Genomic DNA, 27,556 nt, shown 5'->3' with positions numbered 1-27,556 from the left:
ATACCTAGGAATAAATGTAACAAGAAATGAGCACATAGAAAAAAACCTATAAAATTTTATTGAAAGGCACAGAGCAAGACCTGAATTGGTATGAGACATACACCATGTTCTTGGATGGGAATAATCTGTATTAAACAATCATCAGGGGCCGGCCTAGTGGCGTAGCGGTTAAGTTTGCACGCCCCGCTTCAGCAGCCCAGGGTTCACTGGTTCGGATCCTAGGCGCGGACCTACTCACCACTCATCAAACAATGCCGAGGCGGCGTCCCATATAGAAGAGCTAGAAAGACCTAAAACTAGGATACACAACTATGTACTAGGGCTTTGGGGAAAACAAAAAAAACAACAAAAAAAAAACAATCATCATTCCTCTGTCCAACTAATATATAAATTACTGTAAATCACTATACTATACTGTGCCATAATATACTATACTACACGTTACTGTTGAATATTATGCTATATTATATAGTTACTACAAAAGCTATGGATGAAGATGAGCTTCCTTGTTAATAACGACATGTGTCTAGATTCTAGAAGAATAAATTTATGAGGATAGACAAGAAAAAATTTAAAAGAATAATGATGGATGACTTACCTGACTCCATATGTCAAAACAAGGTAATACTGCCACAATTATAGAGAGGGACAGATGAAGAGAACTCATATCAAAAGAGCACCTAGAGTGTCCCTAAATAGATTTATTCCATTCTATGTAGAAATTAATAATTTGATAAAGGTGACATTTCTAATCAGTGGCAAATGGATGAATTAGTGATTAAGTGACATTTGGACATTTGGCTATTAATTTTAAAACATATGCTTTAGAATCCTGTATCGCAATATATTCAGAATAAAGATAGATTAAGTTTTTAACATGAAAATTAAAACTTAAAGCTTCAAGAAAAAAGCAAAAAAAAGTTTAGTATTATTGGTGTAAGATCAAGGCTATTATTACAAAGAATAGATTTATATGGAACAATATTCATGATATATAAAGTAAAAAGAAATCAAGTTGCAAAACAATATTTATAATATATTTCTCATTTTAAAAAAGTTATGAAATAAGTGTTTGTCTATGCAATGGAAAAGTATCAAAGAATTATATCAAATGATTGCTTTCATTTGTCTGTGGAAAATGGCATCATGGTGACCTTTATGGTTTTTTGGTATTCTTGAAATTTTTACAATTAGTATGTGTTATTTTTGCAAATTTTTTTTTTTTTGGTGGGTAAGATTCGCCCTGAGCTAACATCTGTGCCAGTCTTCCTCTACTTTGTATGTGGGACGCCTCCACAGCACGGCTGACAAATGGTGTACGTCTGCGCTCGGGATCCGAACCTAAGAACCCAGGCCGCCAAAGCAGAGCACGCAGAACTTTAACCACTTGGCCACAGGGCCAGCCCCTGTAATTTTTTTAAAAGACAAAATTGACTTGAAGATGTGAAGTAATTGGACAGGCAGAGTTAGGGAGAAACGTGTTCTAGGCAGAGTGCACAGAACGAGCAAATGAATGTAGATGGAAAAGTGTTGGTGGATTCTGGGGATAGTTTAGCTGGAGTATAAGACATGGGGGAGATGAGTTTCACTGTTAGATGAGGTGATTTTGGAGGGGCATAAATGCTTATCTAAAGTGTTATGCTTTCAATTACTGGTGGAGATAAATTGACAATTTTTTTTTTTTTTGCTGGGAGAGGTTCCCCCCTGAGATAACATCTGTTGCTAATCTTCCTCTCTCTCTCTTTTTTTTTCCCCCTCCCCAAAGCCCCAGTACATAGTTGTATATTCTAGTCGTGAGTCCTTCTAGTTCTTCTATGTGAGCCACCACCACAGCATGGCAACTGACAGACAAGTGGTGTGGTTCCGTGCCCGGGAACCAAACCTGGGCCACCAAAGCAGTCAGAGCGCCGAACTTTAACCACTAGACCATCAGGGCTGGCTCGACAATTTTTAAATAGTGGTTCCAGTAAGGCTCTCCTGAGCAGATGGCATTGGAGGCAGTCCTTGAAGAATGGTTAAAATCTAATCCAGTAAAGCAGGACAGAGGGGAGAGAGGTGGCTGTGTTCAAGGAATCGCCAGTAGTTCAGTTAGCCCAGAGCCGTGGCAAACAAAGCAGATTAGAGGTATATTTTCAACGTCCTTAAAAGTCATGGAGAAGAGTTAGTATAGTTTCTTCTCCATGAAGACTTGCGGAATGACTTTGTAGAGTTATTGTTACCAGGACTCCACTTGAAGATGGTGTTTCTTTCCAACCTCTCTCCCCCATCAGCTAAATCATTCCACTTTCCCGAAGTAGAATAAATGAGAAGAAGGAGAGGCCGAAGTCGTATTTAATAGGGCTCCCTCCCTGGGAGAGGTCTCCATCGGTAGTTAAAGATGTGGGTACTGTGCAACCAGCACTGCCACTTCTGGGTATTTCCACAAGGCGAGATCTCAGGAATACGTCATTAAGTGGAAAAGCAAGTTGTGGAATTATAAATACAGTCTAACACATTTTTTAAACACAAAAACAATACCATATTTTGGTTATGCCTTTGTGCCTATGCAGAAGTGTGAACACGTGACTGGCACAAGCAACAAGTTGATAAGAGTGGCTGGCTGTGGTAAGGAGGGAGGGAGCTGAACCGGGGACTGTGCACGGGCGACTTGAACACCATCTGTACTGTTTTACTTCTTTGTAAAAGGAAAATAAGCAATTGTGGCAAAATGTTAATGTTTGTTACTTATGCGTGGGGGGAAAAAAAGAAGGAACTATGCTCTATAATTTAGGAGAGAGGCTGAGGCTAGAGCCATAGCTTGGCAGTTGTTGTTACTATGTGGGCAAGTCTTCACTTTTTTCAGAGCTAAATCTGGATGTTAATAGCCATGTTTAGTGGGGCCAGGAGTTTTATGTTACCTTCTAGAAGGAGTGATGGTTTGCATTTAGTACCCACACTCTTCCATTTCCTTGAGATGAATAGTAGAGGTGTGGACAATAGCTGACCGGGGAAATCAGGCAGACTGAACCCCGGGACAAGACTTGCTGCGAACTGAGCTGGGAGAAACAAACAAGGCTGTGCATTTCTCAGTGGTTCCCCCTGTCGCCTGCTCTCCAGGGGCAATGAGGTTACTTTTTTTAATTTTTCATAGGTTCACGCGTTCATGCACATAAGCATTCTGAATTTCGCACACCGGCGATCTGAGTCCCTTCTTTTGATATTTTTCCCCCCATCTTGTTTAGTCTTTTTGTTTATTTGTTTTATAAAATTGCATGAATGTTTTGGTTGACTGTGGATCATTTTTACTCTTTAGAGTCAGGCAGTAATTTAATGACATAACTTCTAAAAATACTTAAAACAACCATAAAAATATTTTTTGCCTCTAAAAAACATTTCTTTGGGGCCAGCCCAGTGGCATAGCGGTTAAGTTCGCATGCTCTGCTTTGGCAGCCTGGGGTTCACAGGTTCGCATCCCAGGTGCAGACCTATACACTGCTCATCAGCCATGCTGTGGTGGCGTCCCACATACAAAATAGAGGAAAATTGACACAGATAGTAGCTCAGGGCTAATCTTCCTCACCAAACAAAACAAAACAAAACAAAAAACCACCCACAAAAAACGTGTTTGTTTAGCACATACACACACAAAGAAGAGAGACTTGAGAGTAACCAGTTCCTGAGGTCAGATGAACTCTCTGGAGAAAACCCTCTGGAGTCCTACACGTGGATCCTCTGCTACTGCAAGCTGACGTACATGTTGGCTTCTGCTGGCTTGATTTAATTCTGTGTCTGGAGGCTGTGAGCAGCCCCTCTCTCAGTTCCCTGCAGTGGCAAAGCTTTGGGGCATCTATCAAAGAGTTATGGCCACATCTCAGCCTCCAAAATTTCAGCACTTTTATCAACAAAACTTTGAGCAAATCTCACATCTTTTCTAAATTAGAAATGTAACCTGACTTCAGTCCCAGAGTTACTGTTGTGCAGAGAAAGAAAACACTGCGTGATGTTCAAATAATGTGCAAACTGAAATGATAGAAATGAAAAATGCTATAGTGTTTCTAAGCAAGGTCTGTTTTCACAAACGAATCCGTTAGGATTAGGGTCACCCACAAATAATAGCAACAGTGAGAAAAAGTGGCCCAAAGCAAAGAGAAGTTTATTTCTCTGTCACATAAAAAAAATCCAGGGTAGGCAGTCTGGGCTGGTATGGCAGCTCCTCGATCTTCAGGGCCTGTATGCTTACCTAGTAGTCCAGAATGGTTGCATAAGCCCCAGCCATCATGTCTATATCCCAGCCAGCAGAAAGGAAGAAGAGAGGCAAATTCCCTTTTCAGGAGGCATCCTAGAAGTCACATACAACACTTCTGTTTACATCTCATTAGTGACCTAGTTCCCACAGCCATGCCTAGCTACAAGAGAAGCTAAGACATTTTCTGATTCTCCATGGTCTTCTTCAAATAGAAAGGTGAGTTGCTAATCCACTGTCATCATGACATAGTTCAGAAGATTTTCCCAGACACAGAATTGAGCTGATGCCACGTCATCCATGTCACTCTCTTTACTTCCTTTTGACAGATTCTGCCCGATGGCCAGGCAGGGTGTAGGAGAGCAGGCCTCTGACTTCTCTACGCGAACATGCTTAGGATTGTCTTCTAAATCAGCCAGACTGACCCGCCTGCCTTCATCCTTACGTATATCAAAGATCATTTCTGAAAACGAGTTTAAAACATGTCCAAAAATAAGACTCATTCTTAGAGTGGAATATTATACAATAAAATATGATTTTGAAAAATGTTACTATCTGGGGGAAATGCTCCACATTGGGTTAATTGAGAAGATCAGGATACAAAAGTGTCTTTAGGGGCCGGCCCAGTGGCACAAGCGGTTAAGTGCGCGCGCTCAGCTGTAGCGGCCCGGGGTTCGCCGGTTCGGATCCCGGGTGCACACCGACACACCGTTTGTCAGGCCATGCTGTGGCGGCGTCCCATATAAAGTGGAGGAAGATGGGCATGGACGTTAGCCCAGAGCCAGTCTTCCTCAGCAAAATGAGGAGGATTGGCAGATGTTCGTTCAGGGCCGATCTTCCTCACAAAAAAAAAAAAAGTGTCTTTAGAACGTGACACCCATTTGTTGAAGATAAAAACGTATAGATAGAGATCAGTGTCTTTATGGGGACAGCCCCTAACTGTTCTTCAGGAAGCTATCTCAGAAACTTGCAAGCCGGATGGGCCTAACGAAACCTGTTTTAATGCATATCTTTTGCCAGTGTAATAAACATAATAATAAAATATTTGTATACATTTAGCGTTTTCCTGTAAAACACAGATAATCATAGTTTTATCAGCTGCTTCGTGCAAGTCGGACCCACTTCTAGATAAAGGCCAGCCTGGGGACATACCATGAGGAGGGGAGCAGAGAGAGGTGGCAAATGGAAGTTGTTCTTTGTTTATACAAAATGAGAACTGTAGTAAACTTGATTTTCAGCTCCTTCTGGGCTTAGGGATGGGGTAGAAGTGGAGAGTTGGGAACCTGAGAATTATTCCTGACTCTTTGTTCCCTTTTCCCTATGAAGGATGTTTACCTGGACATCTCAAGGGGCTCATTCCTCTGTCAACAGTGGAGAGACAGCCAGAAACATAGATTACAGTGAAAATAGTTCAAAGCGCCTGTTTGTTTTGTTCTTCACATCACATTTTCCGATCGTATATCACTAATTATATATTTCTAAAAATATATTCATTTTATAAACAGGAAAAAGTTTATTTTGAAAATAAGCCAAAGAAAAAAGTATGCTAATTCCTCATTTTCAAGGCTGTTATCTTTAGTTTGAGTTTTTTACAAATATAAATATAAATTACTAGCCTTTTCAGTGTGTCCTCATTTGTTCTGTTAAATCGAATCATTTCAAGATCCAATACCACTGGACCGCCTGTGGGGCACGTCTCATGCAGTGCCCATGTCAGACTTTCTGAAGGAGAAAGCAGGGCAGTCATTGTAGGTCGGTCTTGCCTCCACGCTCAAGACTAGAGCCACAAGGGTAACATTGCATCTGTGACCCTGAATATAAATATAATGTCTGATAAGACAGAGTTCAGGGTCATTATTTCTTGTGAGCTACCAGTTCTATTTCTACCAACACTGAGCAGAATGGAGCCAGGCCTGAATAATCCTCAAATTGATCTTCTTGTGAGAATCCAGTGGGGCTAGACATGACTGTAAAACCAGCAAGTCCGTCTCTTTCCTTTCTGGATAAGAAATCTGCAAACGTAGAGTCTGAGCCAGTGACTCTTGGATGTTTTGACTGAAACCCAGAGCATGAAGTACATTTTATATCCCAAATGCATGCACATGTGTGTGCATGTGTGCAAAAACGGAATCAAATGTCTTAGGAAACAATACTACTTTCTCTTATTATGTGCGATGTACCCTAATACTTCCTATCCTGTTTCTTTTTCTTTTTTAAAATTCCAGTTGCAACCCAGTAAATTGATTTTTGTGACACTAACGGGTCTCTACCTTCAGTTCAAAAATCCCTGCTCTGCCTGTTTGTATTTAGCAGATAGTTGTATTTAGTAAAGATTCTACTAATTTTCCAACTTGCAAGTTTAAAATGTTTTCCTTCTGTCTTAATTTCTTTTTATATAATAGAAGTTGTCATACTGAGAATGTTGGTATATTTATTTTCAAACTCAGTTAATCATAGTTTCACTTGCTGGGTTTCCTGCACTTGCAGAAAAAACTATTACAGGTTTTTTGATGTTGTTTTTTCCTGGGCACCTTTAAGATCAAATATATTTTGGGGCCGGCCCTGTGGCCTAGTGCTTAAGTTCAGCACGCTCCACTTCGGCGGCCCAGGTTCGGATCTCAGGCGGGGACCTACACCACTTATCGGTGGCCATGCTGTGCCAGCATCCCACATACAAAATAGAGGAAGATCGGCACAGATGTTAGCTCAGGGCGAATCTTCCTCAGCAACAAACAAACTAACTAAATAAATAAAATACATTTTACCTTTTGATGTTTATACTTTTTTCCTCCTTGGTTTGTTTTCATAAACTGCTCAGTGAAAAATGTTCTATTTCATCTTTCCATTATTTTAGGTTAAGGCATGTTGGTAGTAAAGCCTTTCAGAATTTGTTTCTGTTTTTAGTGTCCAGTTCTCAAGGGCTGCAAGAGAACAGCTCTGCCCCTGTCCAGTCGTCCAAAATCCCAGGCCTCCAGCCGGAACTTTGGGATACTGCTGTTTGCTAAAAATGGAAGGGTTAAACCCTGATCATAGCAATGACATTGTACAAATGTTCATGAGCCCTACAAGAAGATGGGAACTATTTGGATAATGGATTTGTGGATTTAATTCAGTTTGATTTTTATAAGGGAGGTAAAAAAATAACATGTATAATTTAATTTTCATCTAAAAATTTTTTTTCCAAAATTAAATCTCACTTGGGTCAAAATCATTTTACAAAACAAGATGATTAACAGTGGGTTCCAAATAATGAGAACCAGGGTCTGTAACTAATTAATTCTCTAGAGGAAGGAAATTCTGTGTCCTGATACCAGAGTACATCTAAGTGGCATTACTGGTATTTTCAAAGATTTTATTACAACCAAAAAGATATGGTTCAGGGGGATCTATGTCCTTTTAACACTTTGCTTATCTTCTCTTTGCCTTTCCCCAAATAAATCTCCAATAACTCTCTCATGCGTTCTATACCACTACCAAACTTCCCCTAATGTGTATAAACATTGCCATCACCAAAAAAGGTAAGAAAGAGGAAGGGCAAAGGCTAATATTAATATTGGGTTTTTTTTACCGTTTCTTCTTCCTTTAGGTCTCCTATTGTGTGCCCAGTTGATTCTGTATATTCGATAGAAATTTGACCCTAAGACATTTAATAAAACCAAAGAGGATCATAGATTGAACAGACAAATCCAAAACAGCGGAAAGGATTTAATTTTTTGCAAAATTTCATAGACTTAAGATGAGTTGGATCCCCAAAATTAATATGTTCTAAATCGAGGTTCATTTTTCTTTTTCACCTGTCGTAATAATGCTGAGTTTCCCTTGTAATTAATTGAATGATTCATCCTGGTTTACTTATTCTCCTTCTAGTCACTGAAAAAAGTAATTAAAATTCTCAAGGGCTTGCTCACCTGGAGCTCAAGTTCAGAATTCGTGTACTTCTGTGACTTTGAACTCAACTTTCCTGAGTTTATCTGCAGACAGCTGCAGCTGAATAGACATGTTTACATAAGGCAAAAGAGGGCAGTTTGAAGAGTCTAGTTTCCATTTCCTTTCGTATTGTTCAGGATTTATAACCCACTGTGCTTCAGAATGAAGTCTGGTCCAGCATATACCTTGCTTCTTCCTGTACAAAGGTGGTATTTTTACTTCTGATTTGTGGTGAGAAAGTAAAGTGCTGACTGAATGAAGGCTACAGTTTTATTTCTCCCTCTGTTTACAAGAAATTCTTTTGACAATTAAGTAAGCAAAATCTGCCCTGTGCAGACATATTTTTTATCTCAACCCATTCTGAGCCAAGCTGATTGTAAGGAGTGGTTCTTCTGTGAGACCTCTAATAGGCCATAAATTCAAGTTCATGTCCATATCGGGAAACTCAATATGTTGTATATTTGATATGTATGTTTGTTGCATGTATCATGGAGAGAAAAATTATTACCATTATAAAGTGGCTATGAAATCTGAAAGTTCTAATCTTCTGAGTACCTGTGGAATAAAGGACTCCTTCGTGACGTGGCGAGGTGGAAATTCAATTTGCAATTCTAGTGACAACATTCAGGCATATCGAGTAGCCAGAAACTCAAGGAAATATTCTCTTGGTGCCTCAATTTAACTCTATATCAGAGTCCAAGGAGGGTTTTCCCCAATGTAAAAACACAAATGAGAATTTCAGATCTAAAGTATTTGCTGCCTTGTCTCGCACAGTTTGCTCATGGTGATAACAACAGGAATGTGCAGTTTGGAAAAGAAAACCCAAGCTAGCGAGTTGGAATGTCTCACTTCCCCAACCAGTGATGGGAGGGTGGACGCCTGGCCGGAGGAGGTTGAGAAGTCGCGTCTGGGGATCTGACCCACCCAGTGAAGGGTGGTGAAATACCTCCCGGCCCCCAGGAGACCATTTGGTTCTCAGGAGGCCAGACTGCAGAGTGAGTGTTCTCTGCCCGTGGCCTCTTGCTGCTGGTGTCGGGTACTGAGCCCGCATGGAACTGGTCCTCAGAGCTTCCTCTCGGGGAGGTCTTTCTGTGTTCATCAGAATACACCCTGTCACTGCCCAGGACTCAGCACTGTTGACACATAGCCCAAGATCTAGGAGAGGAAGTGATTCCTTATCCCTAAATGAAGTGCTCTAAGAGAGAAAGTAAGTTTCTGAACTGAATAGACAAAAAATGAAAGAAAGGCTCATCGTAACAGAGAAGACTCCAGGTTACATACTTTCTCTATCGCAATTAGAAAACAAGCCCGGACATACTTACCTATCAGAGTTCAGGAAAAGAATTTGGAGCTACATGTTATATATCAAAATATTATTGAAGTACAAGGTGTTAAGATTTTCATCGTGGTAAGCGCAACTGGCCAACAGTTAAGCTGGAGAGATGCTGCATGATGGGTTGATGTATTGACAAGGCGGAGTTGGGTGGGGACTCCGGCAGAGACTGCAGTCAGGTGGGGTTTCAATCCAAGCTCTGTCGCCTTATAGCTGTGTGACCTTGGGAAAAATTTCTTAAACTTTCTAATCTTTAGCTTCATAAGCTGTGAGCAGAGGACAGAGATACCTCACAGGTGATGAAGAGTGAAATGAGACCGAGGAGGCTAGTACGTTGCCTGGCACATAGACAGTGTTAGTAAATGTTGGTTCTCTGCCTCTCCCTGTGCCCCAGTCACTATTTAGAATAGCTTTTCCCCATCGTAGATATTTGTTCTTAGCAGTAAGACTGACCATTGCTGTCGCCTGTGCTGTCTCATATTGACTTTCTCTGTCCTTCCCTCCCTCCTTCCTTAGGAAGTTAGTGACACGGTCACCCAGTGACACACTACTTTTCATTGCCAGGAACTGCCACGTTGTAGTGAACGCACCGTTGATGCAGCACATCAACTGTGCTGGGCGGAGTAATGCTAGGATTATTCAGATTATTTCAGATCTTCTGGTGTAAAGGTTGTCATTAACATAATAATCGTGCACAATTTTTTTTTGAGGAAGATTGGACCTGCGCTAACATCTGTTGCCAATCTTCCTGTTTTTCTTTTTTCTCCCCAAAGCCCCAGTACATAGTTGTCTATCATAGTTGTAGAGTTGTAGCTCTTCCATATGGGACGCCGCCTCAGCACGGCTTGATGAGCGGTGAGTAGGTCCAAGCCCAGGATCTGAATCGGCAAACCCCGGGCCGCTGAGGCGGAGTGCGAGAACTCAGCCGAATGCACGAACTTAACCGCCACACCACCCAGCCGGCCCCACACAATTTTTTATTCTAGCATCTCATGCGCTTATAGCATTCTCAGGAAGAGTATCTAGAAAGTACAAAGCTACCGCAGAATGTCTCAACCTCTGTTGGCATTTTGGGTGGATAATTCTGGTTTTGGTTTTTTTGCGGGGAAGGGAACTGTCCAGTGCATTTTAGGTTGTTTAGCAGCATCCCTGGCCTCAGCCTACTTGATTCCGGTTACAACAACCAATAATGACTCCAGATGTTGCCAAATGCCCCCTAGGGGGTAGAATCGCCACCAGTTGAGAACCACTGATCTACACTTAACGGTTTGTGATTCCGTAGAAATGGGTTCAGTAAATGTACTAAAGCATGAGAAAATTCAGAAGGAAATGTGAAACAGAACTGAATTCAAATTGACCTGCATACTGGTAAATAAATAAAAATTTTAAATATTAAAGGGAATTCAAGCAAGAAAAACTGAAAAAGGAAAGGTCAGAAAGATGCTCCTTTTTCATCCGGCGATTAAATAATTTTCCTCAACTTTGTTGTGTTAAAAATGTGCTGTGTCGGGGCCGGCCCCGTGGCTTGGTGGTTAAGTGCGCGCGCTCCGCTACTAGCGGCCCGGGTTCGGATCCCGGGTGTGCACTGACACACCACTTCTCTGGCCATGCTGAGGCCGTGTCCCACATACAGCAACGAGAAGGATGTGCAACTATGACCTACAACTATCTACTGGGGCTTTGGGGAAAAAAAGGAGGAGGATTGGCAATAGATGTTAGCTCAGAGCCGGTCTTCCTCAGCAAAAAGAGGAAGATTAGCATGGATGTTAGCTCAGGGCTGATCTTCCTCACAAAAAAAAATATATATATATGCTGTGTCTCCTCACTAAGTGAAGACATGAGTACGTAGATGATTGCTTAAATGCCAGGCAAAATAATAGAAGTTCAGTGATTGTTGAATGAGAAGAAATGAAGGCTTTTCTTCAATTCCGAGATGCATGTGTTTAATCAAAAGTGCTTTTGAATAGAATGCCAAGTGTCAGAGAATGTGCCAGGCAGAAAGGAGAGCTCTGGACTGGTCATCAGAGGGACCTGGGACACGGCAACGGGCTCTTATCTCAAGAAGGTAACTTGCCTGGCACACAGGAGCCCAGCGGAGGTTAATTTCCTTGTAGCTCTAGAATTTTATGAACCCGCCTATGACGTGATGATGTTGATGCCTTTTTTTTTTTTAAGTTAGCAGATGAGTGATTACTTATCTAAGTCCTAATTGTCATTGAAACTTTCTTCTATGTGTCCTGCAAGTTGGAGACATGATAGAATAATTTGAGATATAAAAATCATCTCTCTGCTTCATGGGAGAATTTCATAGATATCATGTGTGCCTGCCAGTAGTGTTTTGTTGTTGTCGTTGTTGTGATTTCTGTTCAGTTTGTACAGCGTGACTCAGGATGCCCTAGCTGATCAGCGTGGAAAGCCAGCTGCCTGGCTGTCCAGTCTTCGTTTTTATTCTCCAACTGAACCCAGAGCTGTTTCCTGTGTATTAACAGGATTTGTCCAAATTGTCAGTCCTTTCCCAACCCAGACCCACTGACACTTCCTTTCTGAGCAGATTGTGGGTTTTGAAGTTTGAATCAAGCCATGCTGAAAATCGCTATCTAATAACTCCTGTGCTTACACAATAAGAGTATCAGCCAGCGTTTCCTGTTTTCATTCATGTTGTAAGTTGAATAGCTGCAAACCCCCCCGAAAAAAGAGATTTCCAAGACAAATAATTGTCGTGGCACGTGCAAACATTTTCTTGCAAGCCTTTTTAAATATGCAGCTTTCAGAAGCCTGCATTACATGCTTTTCAGGAATGCTCAATCATGGTAAGTGTACTTGCTCCATGACTCAAGAACAAGTCTATATGAAAATCAACATTAAATAATTCTTTAGCCCTTATCTCTTTTAAAATTTATTGAGAGCATCAAATACAGTAAGGGAATAAATTGCTTATTTCAGATCACTAGGAAACCTTAACTTACAGGTTTTCTATGTTGACATTTCCCAGGGAGTGCCTAAGAAATGGAACCTGCCAGTAAGAGTGGCTTATCCCCTTCTCATATCAAAGCCCCCTGAGGTGCTAAGACACAGCACAGCACTTCACAGTGTCCATTTCCAAGATAATACCTGTTGATGCATTAAGTGGTCCTTACTTTTGTAATTACTAATTGCACATCAGCATACCTTTCCCATGCTCTCTGTTTTCCTTAGCAGCCTGATACTTGAAAACAAATAACATAAAAGTGATTACATGCAGTATTTCAGAACAGTTTTCCAGTGTGAGAATTTGGCACTTTTCTCTGTTTTCATCACATCGTTTGCCTCCATATTTCCTTTGCATTTGGAACCACGGCTTCTGGCCCTTTATTACTGCATCCTGTTTTCTTCCCTACCAAAGTTCTGTTACTGCTTTTTTTCCCCCCAGTTTATCTCTTAAAATATGCGGTTAAGCTTAGCTAGCCTATGTAGACATTTGAGATGGGCATATCTTTATCAGATATGATATTTATACCTTTTATTAAAAGTGTTTTGGGGTTGTTAGAAAAAATACGACAGGAAGGAATAAACATATTTTTAGTTCTGTTTAATTCTGTGTGTCTACCTATCTCCGTTGAATGATAGCCTTTCCTTTAGATCGTCATTGGATCTGAGTCCCACGCTGATAGTTTCTTCATATCTTTGTCAGTTCATTCATTTATATGTGCCAGGTACTGTGTTAGGTACTGGAGACAGAAAGATGGATGAGATATGGTCCCTGTCCTCCAAGTGTGAGCTGATACATAAGTCTAATTAGGATGCTGCTTGCTTGATGTGGGCCCATGAGGGAGCACCCTGGACGGGGAGGAGGGACAGGAGTGGTAGCTAACTCTGCCTGAGGGGATCAGGGCAAGCTTCCAGGAAATGGGGCATCTGAGCTGAGACTTGGATTATGAGTTCAGGAAGGGAGAGGGGAGAGAGGAACATTCCAGATGGGAGAAGAGGGGCAGAGATGACAAGTAACATAGAGTGTGTGGGCTCTACAGGAAGCTTGATATTCCTAAAGCATGAAATTTGAGGCAGAGAGTGAGGAAGATGAAGGTAGAGGTGTGTGCTTAAGGTTACATTAGGGTGACCTGGGGTTTTATGTTAAGGAACTTGGATTTTTTTCCTGTAAGCACTAGTGAGCTGATGAGGGTAGAACATGGTGAGTACGTTGTGAAGGTTGAGGAAGAGAAGAGATGGGTTTTTGAAGTGAACTTGAGCTTGGAGCTTTGCAGGGGAGTTAAATGATTGTAAATGAAATGTGTTACTACTATATCTGTGACTCCCTTTTATTTGGTTTGGAGATACATACACTCGTTCACTGCCTACTCTGTGCGTTGCAGGGTTGATCTCTCTAACAGACATGGTCTCTATCCTCACGGAGCTTACAGTCTAATCAGGGAGCTCCAAGTGGAAACGCGCATCCAGTTGGAAAGACCTTAGAGATCACTTGATCAAACCCCATTATGTAAAATGTACACAGTGATCAACTTCCGGCTATTGGGCAAAATAGTAAACAGTTTGGAAATATCACAGCTTTGGAAAAAACACGTAAAACTTTGATTCCTTGAATCCCTCCTCCTCAGAACTGATCAGACCAGAGAACAGCTCTTGCTGGTTGAAATAATGACTTCGGTCATCACAGATCATTTGTCTCCATCTTGACAAGTTGATTTCTGCTCTTGCTCTCTCTTTTATCTGTGAATCTCTTCATTCCTCTCTCCCTCTCTTCCCCTCGTCCCCCCTCCTCTCCTCCCCCAGCTCTCTAGAGCTCTGGAGAAATCCTCCTTATCCCTCAGGACCTGACTCCATTGTCGCTTTTCTCCAAACCTCCCCGACAAATCCACCCCTCCCAACGCGCTCAGCTCCAGTTCTCTCGAGTCCAATAGCAGATGGTCTCTGCCCCCATGTCCGTGGAGTGCTTGAGGTTAGGGACCCTAAGACTGGGCTTCTGCCACTGAGAAAAATGCCTAGACATAGTAGGAATTCAGCAAATGCTTCAGAATTGAATATGATTTCTAGCAAGTGGGAAAATTGTTCTTTTGGTAATAACAATGCCGACCATTTTTGTGAGCTCCCGCTATGCACCAAAAAGCCAGTAACTCAGTACTTTATGTGTGTTCTCTCACTTAATCCTCCCAGCAAGTCCAATGAGGACGTTGAGACTCCAATAGATTAAGTAACTCGCCAAGGTTCAATTAATTGTCATTGTTCAATTGTCAGCTCACAGGCACAGCTGAGAGGGATTCTGGATCCCATCTATCTGCCTGTCTGTCTGTGATCCTAACCAGTAGGACGGTCACCTGTAATCCAGTACTGATGGCCTTGCTGTCCATCTTTTCCCCTACGGGGAGGCCACTCTATAATGACCCTTGACAAAGTCAACCGAATATTCCTTTTCTGGGGTCTGCTGTCCACCACCGTGCTCAAGTTAACATTGGTTTTACAGAAGTACCGCTGAGGTGGGGAGCATTACTGTCAACGATCTTCTCTGGTTTTGACCACAGCTAATAAAATCAGAACCAGAATGGCCCCAAATACTATATGAAAAGGAATGTCTTTTACGTCTTTAAATTGCTCTGCTATGTCGCTTGTTCAAAGAAAATACAATAAAGGAAAAAATGACTTTGTAGCTATATTCATTCCAAATTGAATATTTTTAAAGGAATATTTTTCAATTTGTCAAAAGCATATCAACAGTCATAAAAATTTTTTATATCCTCTGGCACCATGCTCTCACCCTTGGGAATTTATTCCAAAATATAATTTGAAAGAGGTTAGAGCTCATATGCACAGATATTTTGCAGCATTGTTTATGCTGGAAACAACCCAAACGTCTAATAACAGGGGGAACAATTTTCTAAATCTTGGTACATCAGCTTAACAAAATTATGAGCCGCCATATATAATCATAAATTTTGAAAGTTTATGGTACAGCAAGAAAACTCTGTGATAATTTTAAAATAAAGGAGCAGACTACAAAATTCTACCTATTCTATAAAAATTATATAAGCATATGAAGTACTTAAAGGAAACCATAAAGAATTAGAACAACTGCTTGGCGTATTTAGAGTGACATTTTATCATTTTTGTTTCCTTAATTCTTGTCAAAATGTGTGTATTCAGTGAATGCCACGGACAAATATCTTCCTTCATTGACATTTTAAATGTTTCTGATTTTATCTTAGTAAATTTTTTTTACTGCCCGTTCCTATCTCTGCCATAAATTATGGCCTTGGCTGTACTGTCAGTATATAGTTCATATTTCATAAATATTTACTTTCTATTATATTAATAATATTCCTGTCCCAGAGCAGTGTGCTTTTTGTAATGGGCATTCATCTCACCTGCGGATCTTGGTAAGATGCTGATTGTGATTCAGTAGGTCTGGGGTACCTAGATTCTGCTTTTCTAATAAGCCCCCAGTGGCTGCTGGTCCTAGAGCTCTTCTTTGTGTATGAAGATGCTGTTGCTGACCCAATGTCTGCAGTATTATCTTGGAAGACAATGTTAGATATTCTGGGGCCGGCCTGGTGGTGTAGTGTTTAAGTTCGCACACTTTGCTTCGGTGCCCCAGGGTTCACAGGTTCAGATCCCGAGCGTGGACTGGTGCACCGCTTATCAAGCCATGCTGTGGCAGGCGTCCCACATATAAAATAGAGGAAGATGGGCACAGATGTTAGCTCAGGGCCAAACTTCCTCAGCAAAAAGAGGAGGATTGGCAACAGATGTTAGCTCAGGGCTGATCTTACTCACCAAAAAAAAGAAAAAGTTAGATATTCTCTCTGCTACCTCTGTGATTGCCACAGTCACATTTCTAGCAGTTTGGGGAAAGGGGAGATGGGATGGCTAAAGATAAGTATCCTCTGTGGTTATGGAATAAAGATGCTATCTTATATTAAGCCCAATGATAAACCTCCTTGAGCCACTGAACTAACTTGAATTTTGTCAATTGACAAAAATGACCACGTAGCACTTAAATAAATGAATTCTCTATGTATGTTATAAAGACTGAGAAAGGATCTTCTATGGTAATCATGCCAGCAATGTCCTTTGATGCAATTCGGAACCTGATTAAAAAGTTGAAAATCCCATCTGTATTAAGAAAAGCTGTGTTCTGAGTTATATACTGGAAGAAAAATCTTGGCCTTGGCAATGCATCCTTACATCATGGTGGTGTGAAGCAGAGTAGAGGGTTATCTTTTTAGGGAATGTGACAAAGTAGAACATTTTCTAGAGCTATGGGAAAATCAGTTTACCTTTGCATACGAACAAGACGCTGTGCTGTGTGGTAACCTGGAAGTGGACAGGAGTTTTAGCTGTCCTTTGGACTTGAATCAGACCAATGATTGCCAAAACCAATTTGATTCTCCACAGTAACTGAAGCTGGCTTTGGTGCCGATATTGGGATGGAGAAGTTCTTCAACATCAAGTGCCGGGCCTCTGGCTTGGTGCCCAACGTTGTTGTGCTGGTGGCGACAGTGCGAGCTCTGAAGATGCACGGAGGCGGGCCAAGTGTAAGTCTCATCCTTCCTAATAAAACAAATTTTAAAATTAAGATAAAGCAGCCCCAGTCGCCTAGTGGTTAAGTTCGGCACACTCCGCTCTGGCGGCCCAGGTTTGGTTCCTGGGTGCAGACCTACACCCCTCGTCTGTCAGTGGCCATGCTGTGACAGCAGCTCATATACAAAAAAAGAAAGAGGAAGATTGGCAACGATGTTAGCTCAGGCAAATCTTCCTTAGCAAAAAAAAAAAAAAAAAAAGTTAAGATAAAGCAGAATTCAGCGTTTGGAACATTCAAACCTGCTTAATAACTAGAGTTTTCTGAAACATCTCCTTTTTTACAAATCATCATTATGGGGCACTCAGAGTTTAGTAAGTTCAAGTAAATAGCAACACCCACAAAGTTATTGCTAAGGAGTGTTTTGGAAAGGAGCATCATGTAACCACTTTTTAGTCCTGAGATTTATATCTGAAACTCATGTCAACCTTTTATAACCCCATGGTTATGGGAGGATAGAGGGTCTGGTTCCTGAGCAGAGAGCATAAGGATTAAAGTGATTGCTTTTGTGGGTGAGGTTTTTCATTGTTTGTACAGATAGTTTTTTGGTTCACTGATGCTACATCGTATCACATTTCATCTAGAACTATTTTCTTTCTGTTTCTGTTTATTATGGTTTCATTTTATAACTCTGGGATAGCACTGGATTACTTCTAAGAGAGCTTTGCTTGGAAAACACAAATTTTAACGTTTTTAAAGACTTTTGTTATTAGTCTATCTTATCATGGATAGAATTTACACACGTCTGAAAGGAAATTCCTTCCTTAACACAGAAAAAGTGTAGGTTTTTTCTCTTTTGTTTTTAGATATTTCCAAAGAGAGAAGAAGAAATGTTATACTGATTAATCATTTTGGAAATAAAATAATTTGAAGTTTCTTTATCACTTATATTATTAATATGTTAGACAAACTGCCAAATCTGATATCTTAATTGGTATGCTTTGTACACAAAAGTCACATCATCAATGAATAATTACATAGCAAAAATAAATAACAGGTTTGCCATCGTGAAACACTATAATGTGCATTGTTTAATCATCTTAGCAATTGTTTGTCGTAGGAGAGGCAGACATTATTTTATACCATTTCCAGATGAAGAAGCTGAGGTTGAATGGGTTTAGGGAATATGGGCAATGTCACCAGGTGAGCAGAGAGCCAAATCGGGGACTTAGATCCAAATCCCCTTCTCTGTGCACCATGAAGAGCTGAATATTAATGAAGGGTAAACATTTTCTGAATTCCAAATCCACTCGTAATACCCGACACTTCATTTTAGCCTAAAGCTTCATCATTATTTCAGGTGGAAGATTGACATGACACGTATTATAAGATAAAGTAAATCCTAAAGAATTTTGATTTTGCTCAAAACACCACTTGTTGCTACAGTCACTCTTTGACTTCAGACTTTGAATCTGTATACCAACTTCCAGCTTCAAAAAACTATTTCTACCGATATAAGATGCATTTAAAATTCTCCCCCCCTGTTTTGCACCCTGAAAATTATAAAATCTAAGGGCTTTAATACTGGAAAGGGCTTCAGAATTATCTAGTCTGATTCAATCTTTGTAAAGATAAAATGACTGAGGTGGCAGAATGATTCAGACACTTGGTTAGTGTCACACATCTATTTAGGGGACTAATCAGATGTGAAATCAAGGTTGCTTGACTTCTAGGCCAAATTTTTTCCACACTCTAGTCTCTGTGCTATAAAAATCTCTACATGATTTATAATCCCTATTGCAGTTCATCTTAATATATGTGCTCTGTTTTACAGTGGTTGCATTTTCTGCTTACCTTAATTCTTTGTACCTCTTCCACTTCACTTAAAGTCGTGGTTCCACACCAGGGGTGACTGTAACAGGGCTCAAGCTTAGTAGGCAAAGATATAGGGGAGGAAGCCAGGCAAAGCTGAGCATCCTTCTGCGTCATATTGTTTTATGAATGTCTGTATGTGTGTCTGCCAACTCAACTCTGAATTCCTTGAGATTAAGGACTATGTCTTTTTCATTTGTGTATCCCTAGTGCCTGGCATAGTCTGTATCAAGGAGATGTTTTCAATAATTGAATAATAAATGAACTCTCCTCTTCTTAATCCTATATTCCATGTTATCCATCTCAGTGTCATTCCCTCTTACTTGAAATAGCTCTGTGGTAATGTTTTTGATCCATTATAATTTCTACTTCCTTTTGATATCATTACACAAATAACCATGGCTGCCTTTTATGTTTATTCAGCTTGTTTTTTACCATAATTTGTGCAGTGGAAAATCCTGTGACCCTTGAACTTGCCCATTTTAGCCCCAGTCATTTTAAATTCGTGTTCTGTCTTCCAAAGTGCTGACGACTCTTGGTGCAATATAAGAACTAAGATTGTTATATTATAATATGAAATATATATAATAATCTTATACTTTTGTTTCCAGATATTCCTTTCACAATTAGTTCTTTAAACCTATTGTATTATGGAGGGTTCTCCAGAACCAATAGGATATGTATTTATATAAAAAGTGATTTATTATGAGGAGTTGGCTCACGTAATTGTGGAGGCCGACGAGTCCAAAATCTGCAGGATGACTGGCAGGCTGGAGACTCAGGAGAGCTGATATTCCAGTTCAGTCCGTCTGAAGGCAGTCTGCTGCAGAATTTTCTCTTGCACAGTCTTTTTGTTCTATTCAGGCCTTCAGCTGATTGGATGTGACCCACGTGCATTATGGGGGACAATCGGCTTTACTCAGAGTCCACTGACTTAAATGTTATTCTCATTCAAAAATACCCTCACAGAAACACCCAGAATAATATTTGACCAAATATCTGGGTACCCAGTGGCCCAAGTTGGCACATAAAGTTAACCATCACACCCATCATTGCTGATTTTGGGTGTGTGGCACAAGGACCAGATCTAATTTCACTTTTTCTATACATTCATGTGCTGCATAATGACATTTCGGTCAACAACGGACCACGTATACGATGGTGGTCCCACAAGATTAGTACCATATAGCCTAAGTTTGTAGTAGGCTATACCATCTAGGTCTGTGTAAGTACACTCTATGATGTTCATGCAGCTACAAAATCACCTGACGACACATTTCTTGAAATGTATCCCTGTTGTTAAGTGACGTATGACTGTGTTAATAACCAACTGGCCTAGCACTATTTATTTATGTAGTCCCTCCTTCTTATTTATCTTCAAGCCTACTTTGTGATAAATCAATTCTTCACAGGTGTGTAGGTCTTTTTCTGGGATCTCCTTTCAGTTGCACTGGTCTATTTACATATAATTGTCTGTGCTACACTGATACTCTGTAGGGCAAGCTCGCCAGGTTCTTCATGCATGCCTGGCCTACTATTGGCTTTTTTCACTTCCATATGTGTGTTGGAATTAGCTCATGAAGTTCCACAAAGAATCTCTTTAGGATTTTTATCGAATGACGTTAAATCGATAGATAAAGTTGGGGAGATTTGACAGCTTTCCATCTAAGAACGTGGGAAATCTCTTCATTGATTTAGGTCTTTAAAATGTATTTACAATGCATATATGATGGTGGTCCCATAAGATTAGTACCATATAGTCTAGGTGTGTAGGAAGCTATACCACGTAGGTTTGTGTAAGTATACTCTATGATGTTCACACACCAACAAAATCACCTAACTACACATTTCTCAGAACATATCCCCATGGTTAAGTGACATGTGACTGTGTATTGCTTTTATATCCAATGACCTCTCTAAATTCTCTCGCTAATTGTGCTAATTTAGTTATAGATACTTTGGGGATTCCTACGTGGCAATCGTATCTAAAAATAATGACAGTTCTGTTTCTTCCTTTCTAATCTTTATACTTTTTTTTTCCATATCGCTAACCGGGTCTTCCTAGTTGCAATGCTGTATTAAATAGTGGTGAGAGGTGGTATCTTCTTCTTATTCCTGATCTGAAAGGGAATGCTTTCAATAGTTCATCACTAAGTATGATGTTTTCTGTAGATTTTTAGTATATGTTTTTTATCAGGTTAAGGAGATTGCCTTCTATTCCTAGTTTGTCAAGTTTTTATACTAAATAGATGTTGAATAATTTTCTTCATCTGTTGAGATGATGATATGGTTTTTCTGTTTAATCTATTAACGTTGCAAATTATATTACTTAACTTTCAAATATTAAATGAGTTTTACATTCCTAGAGTAAATCCAACTTGAGGATATATTATCTTTTCTTATGAATAACTGAATTTTGTGTATTGGTTTCCTAATGTCTTAAGTAGGATCTTTGTGTCTGTATGAGTGAGATGTTAGCCACGTAAAATAAGTTGAGAAAGATTCCTTCTTTTTTATATACCCTATAAGGGATTTTATAACATTAGAATAATCTGTTTATTTAAAAGTGGGAAGAATTCACCTGTAACACTGTCTAGGCCTGTTGCTTATGGATGAGGGCTAAATTTTTAACTACAAATTTATTTATTTATTTATTTATTTATTTTACTGAGGAAGATTGGCCCTGGGCTAACATCTATGCCCATCTTCCTCTACTTTATATGTGGGATGGCTGCCACAGCATGGCTTGATAAGCGGTGCATAGGTCTGCGCCTGGGATCCGAACCTGCAGACCCCAGGCTGCCAAAGTGGAGCGTGCGAACTTAACCACTAAGCCACCAGGCCGGCCCCCCAATTTAATTTTTTTAAGGAATATAGAACTGTTTAGGTTTTCTATTTCTTCTTAAAAGAGTTTTAATAAAAGGTATACCCCTATGACCTTCTCTATGTTTTTAAATGTATTGGTAGAAAGTTGGTCTTTAGTATCATATTAATTCTGTCTACAGCATGTTTAGTTATAATATTTTTTCATTCCTTTTTTAAGAAATCTTACCAGAGGGCCAGCCCCATGGCTTAGTGGTTAAGTGTGCGCGCTCCGCTGCTGGCGGCCCGGGTTCGGATCCCGGGCGCGCACCAACGCACCGCTTGTCCGGCCACGCTGAGGCCATGTCCCACATACAGCAACTAGAATGATGTGCAACTATGACATACAACTATCTACTGGGGCTTTGTGTGGGGGTGGAATCTTACCAGAGTGTTGTCAATTTTGTTAGTCTTTTTAAGAATCAACGTTCGGTTTTATTGATCCGGTCTACTTTTTGGCATTTGCATTAATTTTTGATTTTGCAGAACTTTGCATGTGTGCAAGCTCAACAATACTTTCCTTTCCTTTTTTTTTTTTTTTTTTTGGTGAGGAAGATCAGCCCTGAGCTAACATCCATGCCAATCCCCCTCTTTTTGCTGAGGAAGACTGGCCCTGGGCTAACATCCGTGCCCATATTCCTCCACTTTATCTGGGATGCCACTACCACATGGCCTGACAAGCGGTGCATCGGTGTGTGCCTGGGATCTGAACCCAGGGCGCCAGCAGCGGAGCGCACACACTTAAATGTTCTTTTTTTAATCTGGCATTTTAGTTGTTCCAATTTAGTCCATGCCCCTGCTGGAAAAACCCGTCTGAAAATACTTCATTATATTACCACACATGATCAAAAAACAATTTATCACAGAGGTAACTTGTTTTTAAAGGCTTTCTGGTATTCTCAAGGCCTCTTCTACTGAGAGGAGAGTCAATCACCACATCCTCGGTGAATCTAAATGTTCTCTAGTGTTTCCCACCAAAACCAGTAGCGGGCTGTAGACAATAACAATGTGGGATGTGGAAAGATACTAAATTGGGGTTTCAGAACGCTGTGATATCAAGTCCCCATCTGCCCCTCATCTGCTGTGTAACCTGGGGCAAGACTCCTGTCTTCTCTCCACTTCATTCTGCTCACCTTTATACTGGCCTGCCAACCCCATATGTTGTTGTGAGAAACTAGGCCAAAAAAACCCAGAAAGTAATGACAATTACTTTAAAATGATTTAGAATTTATTTAGGGCCGGCCCCGTGGCTTAGCGGTTAAGTACACGTGCTCCGCTGCTGGCGGCCCGGGTTTGGATCCCGGGCGCTCCCCGACGCACCGCTTGTCCAGCCATGCTGAGGCCACGTCCCACATACAGCAACTAGAAGGATGTGCAGCTATGACATACAACTATCTACTGGGGCTTTGGGGGAAAAAAATAAATAAATAAATAATTTTTTAAAAAAGTTAATGTTAATGAAAAAAGAAGAATTTATTTAGAATGAAGATGCGTTCTGTATAAATCAGGTATTTAATCATCTTATATATTCCACTTTCTGCTAGGGTAATGGGCAGCAGTATGTAAGGTCTCAATATTGGGTCGAATTAGAATCACCTGAGGAGTTTTTATGTGTTTTATTTTTTTTTGGTGAGGAAAATTGGCCTTGAGCTAACATCTGTTGCCAATCCTCCTCTTTTTGCTGAGGAAGACTGGCCCTGAGCTACCATCTGTGCCCATCTTCCTCTATCTTGTATGTGGGACACTGCCACAGCATGGCTGATGAGTGGTGTAGGTCTGCGCCCAGGATCCGAACCCGTGAACCCTGGGCCGCCAAAGCTGAGTGCACTGAACTTAACCACTGCGCCACTGGGCCAAGCCGTGGGGAGTTTTTAGATGTTACAGGTCCTGGGTCTCCCTCCCAGAAACCCTGGTTTCATTGGTCTGGGTGGAGCCCAGGCACCAGTGTTTTGCAAAACCTTCCCACCAGACTTGATGTTCAGCCAGGGCTGCCAGCTGCTGGTGTAGAAGCACAAAACGTGCTTTTAAATGTACCTTCCCAAAAAGCAACCGTGATTTGTTTTTCCTTCAGGTCTTTATCAATTAGAGTAAGCGTGTTAATCGGGTTATTCTTAATTTTGTCTCTTACCTCAGGTAACTGCTGGTGTCCCTCTTAAGAAAGAGTATACAGAGGAGGTAAGAGTGACTGTTTTAAAAAGCTTGTGTGAAGGATCATTCAAATCCAGTTAACCGTTGTCTTGCAGTTGGATCTCAATCAGTGAATGAGTCCCCCACCAGGGGTCTCTTAGAAAGTACTTTTCTAATAATCCAAGAGGGAGCGGGTGGGAGGAGGGGATAAAATCTGTTCAGTTAACCCTTCCATCTTAAGAAATGATGGATCCGGGCTTTCTGTACTGTTCCCCACCCCCTGGGGAGCCATCAGAGCAGGAGCTCATGGTCTCCAGCACAGAAACAAACATGAAGCTTATTCTCATGTATCTTTTGATATGGAAAAAACTGACTTTGGAGAGTATACAGTTGGCTTTAGACTTGCTTAAGTCACTTGACTCCTTTCTGTAAATAGACTTGGATTTACTGGCAGCAGTACCTGTTCGTTCCTACAGGTGGCGCTACGGCTTCGAGCAGAGAGTAGCTGGACAGCGCTCCTCACCCTCCTGGGCCTCGTGCCTTCCTGTCCACCAGCCTACAGAGCGTGGGCATGTTGCTTATGTCCTGGCCGCCACTCAGCAGCAGAAATAGCTGCCTGGCTCAAAACCCAGATATGCCGTTGCACCCAGAGTAATTTTAGAAATTATTTCGAAAATGAGCCTTCTCCTTCTGCAGTCATCTTTCTTGGAGGAGAAAGTGATTTATGGTCTTCTTTCATAGCTGCCGGGACGATAAAGTGAGCAAAGACGGGAGCAGAACCCGCCAGAGTGGGCCTGCCAATTGAGTTTGGCAGGTTTGGTGGGAGGAGATACATGGGGGTCTGGTTTTCTTACAGAACATCCCGCTGGTGGCAGACGGCTGCTGTAACCTTCAGAAGCAAATCCAGATCGCTCAGCTCTTTGGGGTTCCGGTTGTAGTGGCTCTAAATGTCTTCAAGTAAGTCAAGCCTCCCACTTTAAATGCGGTCACATCGCTGGGCCACCCTGTGAACTATATTTGTGTCTCCAGGCTGTTTTGTCTTTCTCTGCTTCATCTAAAAGTATACAGAAATACTCTGCTCTGGTTGGTTGGTTGGTTTGGTTTAGATTGGTTTCATTTTAGCCAAAATGTTCTCAAATGTTATTAGGGAAATGAAATCTATATAGTCAGTTACCATTTCTTTGGCTTTTTTTTTTTTTAATTCCACCCAGCATTTCTGTCTGAAAGGCTGTGGATGATCAAAGAGACATGTTATGGAATTTTCTCGATAAAACCCTTACCAACTTGAAATATTTGAGTCCTGTTGGAGAGGATTGTTTCCCATGCCTTTCTTTAAGTCTGATTTATTTAAACACAATGTAACCACTTTTGATGTTTAAAATATATTCAGTGTTAGGGAGCAAAGTTCTGTATAAGCAGCTAGTCTTTCTTTAAAAACATCGCTAAATGAATACAGATGCAAAACCACGAACATTTTCATCACTAGGACCGACACCCGCGCTGAGATCGACTTGGTGTGTGAGCTTGCGAAGCAGGCTGGTGCCTTTGATGCGGTCCCCTGCTATCACTGGTCGGTTGGTGGCAAAGGGTCGGTGGAGCTGGCTCGAGCTGTGAGAGAAGCTGCAAGTGTAAGAAGTCGTTTCCGCTTCCTGTATGATGTTCAGGTAAGATCTGGCAGCAATGGTAATGGTGGCTAACATTTCTTGCACCTTAGCTGTGTGCCAGGCTAGGGCTGAGAGCTTTGCGTGGATTGTTCCATTTTGTCATCACTACAACCCTGCAGATAAGAAAACTGAAGGTGAAGGGGGTTAAGTCATCTGACAAGGTTGCATTGTCGAGGGCAGACCTCAAATCCTGGTCCCAAAGCCTGTGCTCTTGAAGGCTACATGCTCTGCTTCCAAACAGCAGGCCTCAGTGAGAGAGGTCTTGGAAAACAGGATTCAACAGCGAACACTCAGGGTTTGCACAAGAACAAGACTTTTGAGCAACTTCAGAAGGCTTGTGAAATCATGGGTGGCATTTTCCTTGTCCATTTCTGCTATAGCTCTTTTCTCTCGTAATTTAGTTTTTAATTGTGATAAAATACTCATAACAGAAAATGTACCATCTTAACCATTTTAAGTGTGCAGCTCAGTGGTGGTAACTGCATTGACGTTGTTGTGCAATCTCCATAGCTCATTTCATCGTGCAGAACTGAAACTGTACCCATCCTACAACAACTCCCCATTCCCCCGTCCTCTCAGCCCCTGGCAACCACCATTCTGCTTTCCGTCTCTATGAGTTTGACTACTTGAAATATCTCATGTAAGTGAATCATACAGTACTTGTCTTTTTGTGACTGGCTTATTCACTGTCTCAGTCTTTTCAGGCTGCTATACCAATACCATAGACTGTGGCTTATAAACAACAGAAATTTGTTTCTCACAGTTTTGGAGGCTGGGAAGTCCAAGATCAAGGTGCCGGCAGATTCGGTGTCTGGTGAGGCTCGCTTCCTGTTTCACAGGTGGCCGTCTTCTCTCTGTGTCCTCATATGGTGGAAGGGAAAGGGATCTTTGTAGGGTCTTTTATAACAACACTAATCCCATTCCTACAGGGTCTGCCCTCATGACCTTCTCTCCCCCAAAGGTCCCACCTCTTAATACCATCACCTTGGGGATTAGCCTTCAATATATGAATTTGGAGGGAAACAAACATTCAGTCTATAGCATTTACTTAGCATAATGTCCTCGAGATTCATCTATGTGATTGTATATGTCAGAATTTCCTTACTTTTAAGGCTGAATAATAGTCCATTGTATGTATATACCACATTTTGTTTATCCATTCACCAATGGATGGCCACTTGGGTTACTTCCACTTCTTAGCCATTGTAAATAATGCTGCTATGAACATGTGTGTAAAAATACCTCTTCAAGACTCTCCTTTCAATTCTTTGGGGTATATACCCAGAAATGGAGTTTCTGGGTTGTCTAGTATATTTTTTAACATATCTGGATAATGAGCCTTCAGTCAGAAAATCTGAACTTCCCAGGACCTCTCCCTTCCCCTCAGTTTATCCTGGCACCACGTAAACGTCTCTCTTCTTTTTTGTGTGTGTGTGTGAGGAAGATTAGCCCTGAGCTAACATCCTTTGCCAATCTTCCTCTTTTTGCTGAGGAAGATTGGCCCTGGGCTAACATCTGTGCCCATCTTCCTCTACTTGATATGGGACGCCACCACAGCATGGTTTGACATGCGGTGCATCGGTCCCCGCCCGGGATCCGAACCTGTGAACCCCGGGCCACCGAAGCAGAGCACACAAACTTAAGTGCTACGCCACCGGGCCGGCCCCTGAACATCTCTGTTCTGAATTTTTTGCTCCCGCTCTGGCTATTGGATCGTCCTCATAGGTAGTCCATGATTGCCAGAGTGCTCAGCCTTCAAGCTATAGCTTCTTCTCCCATTCCTCCATCCCTCACAAATTCTGTTGGTCTGTCTCTCAGATGTCACAGACAGTAGCATGACTCCTCTTTCCTGTCCGGATGCAAAACCCAACAGCGTACGTGAAGAGAGGGCTTAGCAGCGTAGTCTGTAATCATGAGTTGCATCTACAGGAGCGTGATGTTAACCTCATTACTAAGGCTTCCGCTTAAGGAGGGCCTTTTGTGCCAGGCACGTGGGCACTTTGCGCAGGTTAACTTTAGTCCTAACATCCCTGTGGGAACTG

The 27,556-nt window shown here is 41.3% G+C and overlaps 1 protein-coding gene across 2 annotated transcripts in view; it reads left to right on the top strand.

The window, feature by feature from the left end:
• MTHFD1L (methylenetetrahydrofolate dehydrogenase (NADP+ dependent) 1 like) overlaps positions 1-27,556 on the top strand; it is a 209,112-nt gene that overhangs the window by 114,083 nt on the left and 67,473 nt on the right. For both annotated transcript variants that reach the window (XM_058534152.1, XM_058534153.1), the window contains exons 21-24: positions 16,866-17,005; positions 23,857-23,898; positions 24,707-24,807; positions 25,337-25,514. In XM_058534152.1, the coding sequence (XP_058390135.1) occupies positions 16,866-17,005; positions 23,857-23,898; positions 24,707-24,807; positions 25,337-25,514 (461 nt within the window). The remainder of the gene's footprint in view (positions 1-16,865; positions 17,006-23,856; positions 23,899-24,706; positions 24,808-25,336; positions 25,515-27,556) is intronic.

The sequence above is a fragment of the Diceros bicornis genome, chromosome 39, assembly GCF_020826845.1.
Source record: "Diceros bicornis minor isolate mBicDic1 chromosome 39, mDicBic1.mat.cur, whole genome shotgun sequence".
NCBI classification, from domain to species: Eukaryota; Metazoa; Chordata; class Mammalia; order Perissodactyla; family Rhinocerotidae; genus Diceros; species Diceros bicornis.
This window is presented reverse-complemented; position numbering and strand designations above follow the sequence as displayed.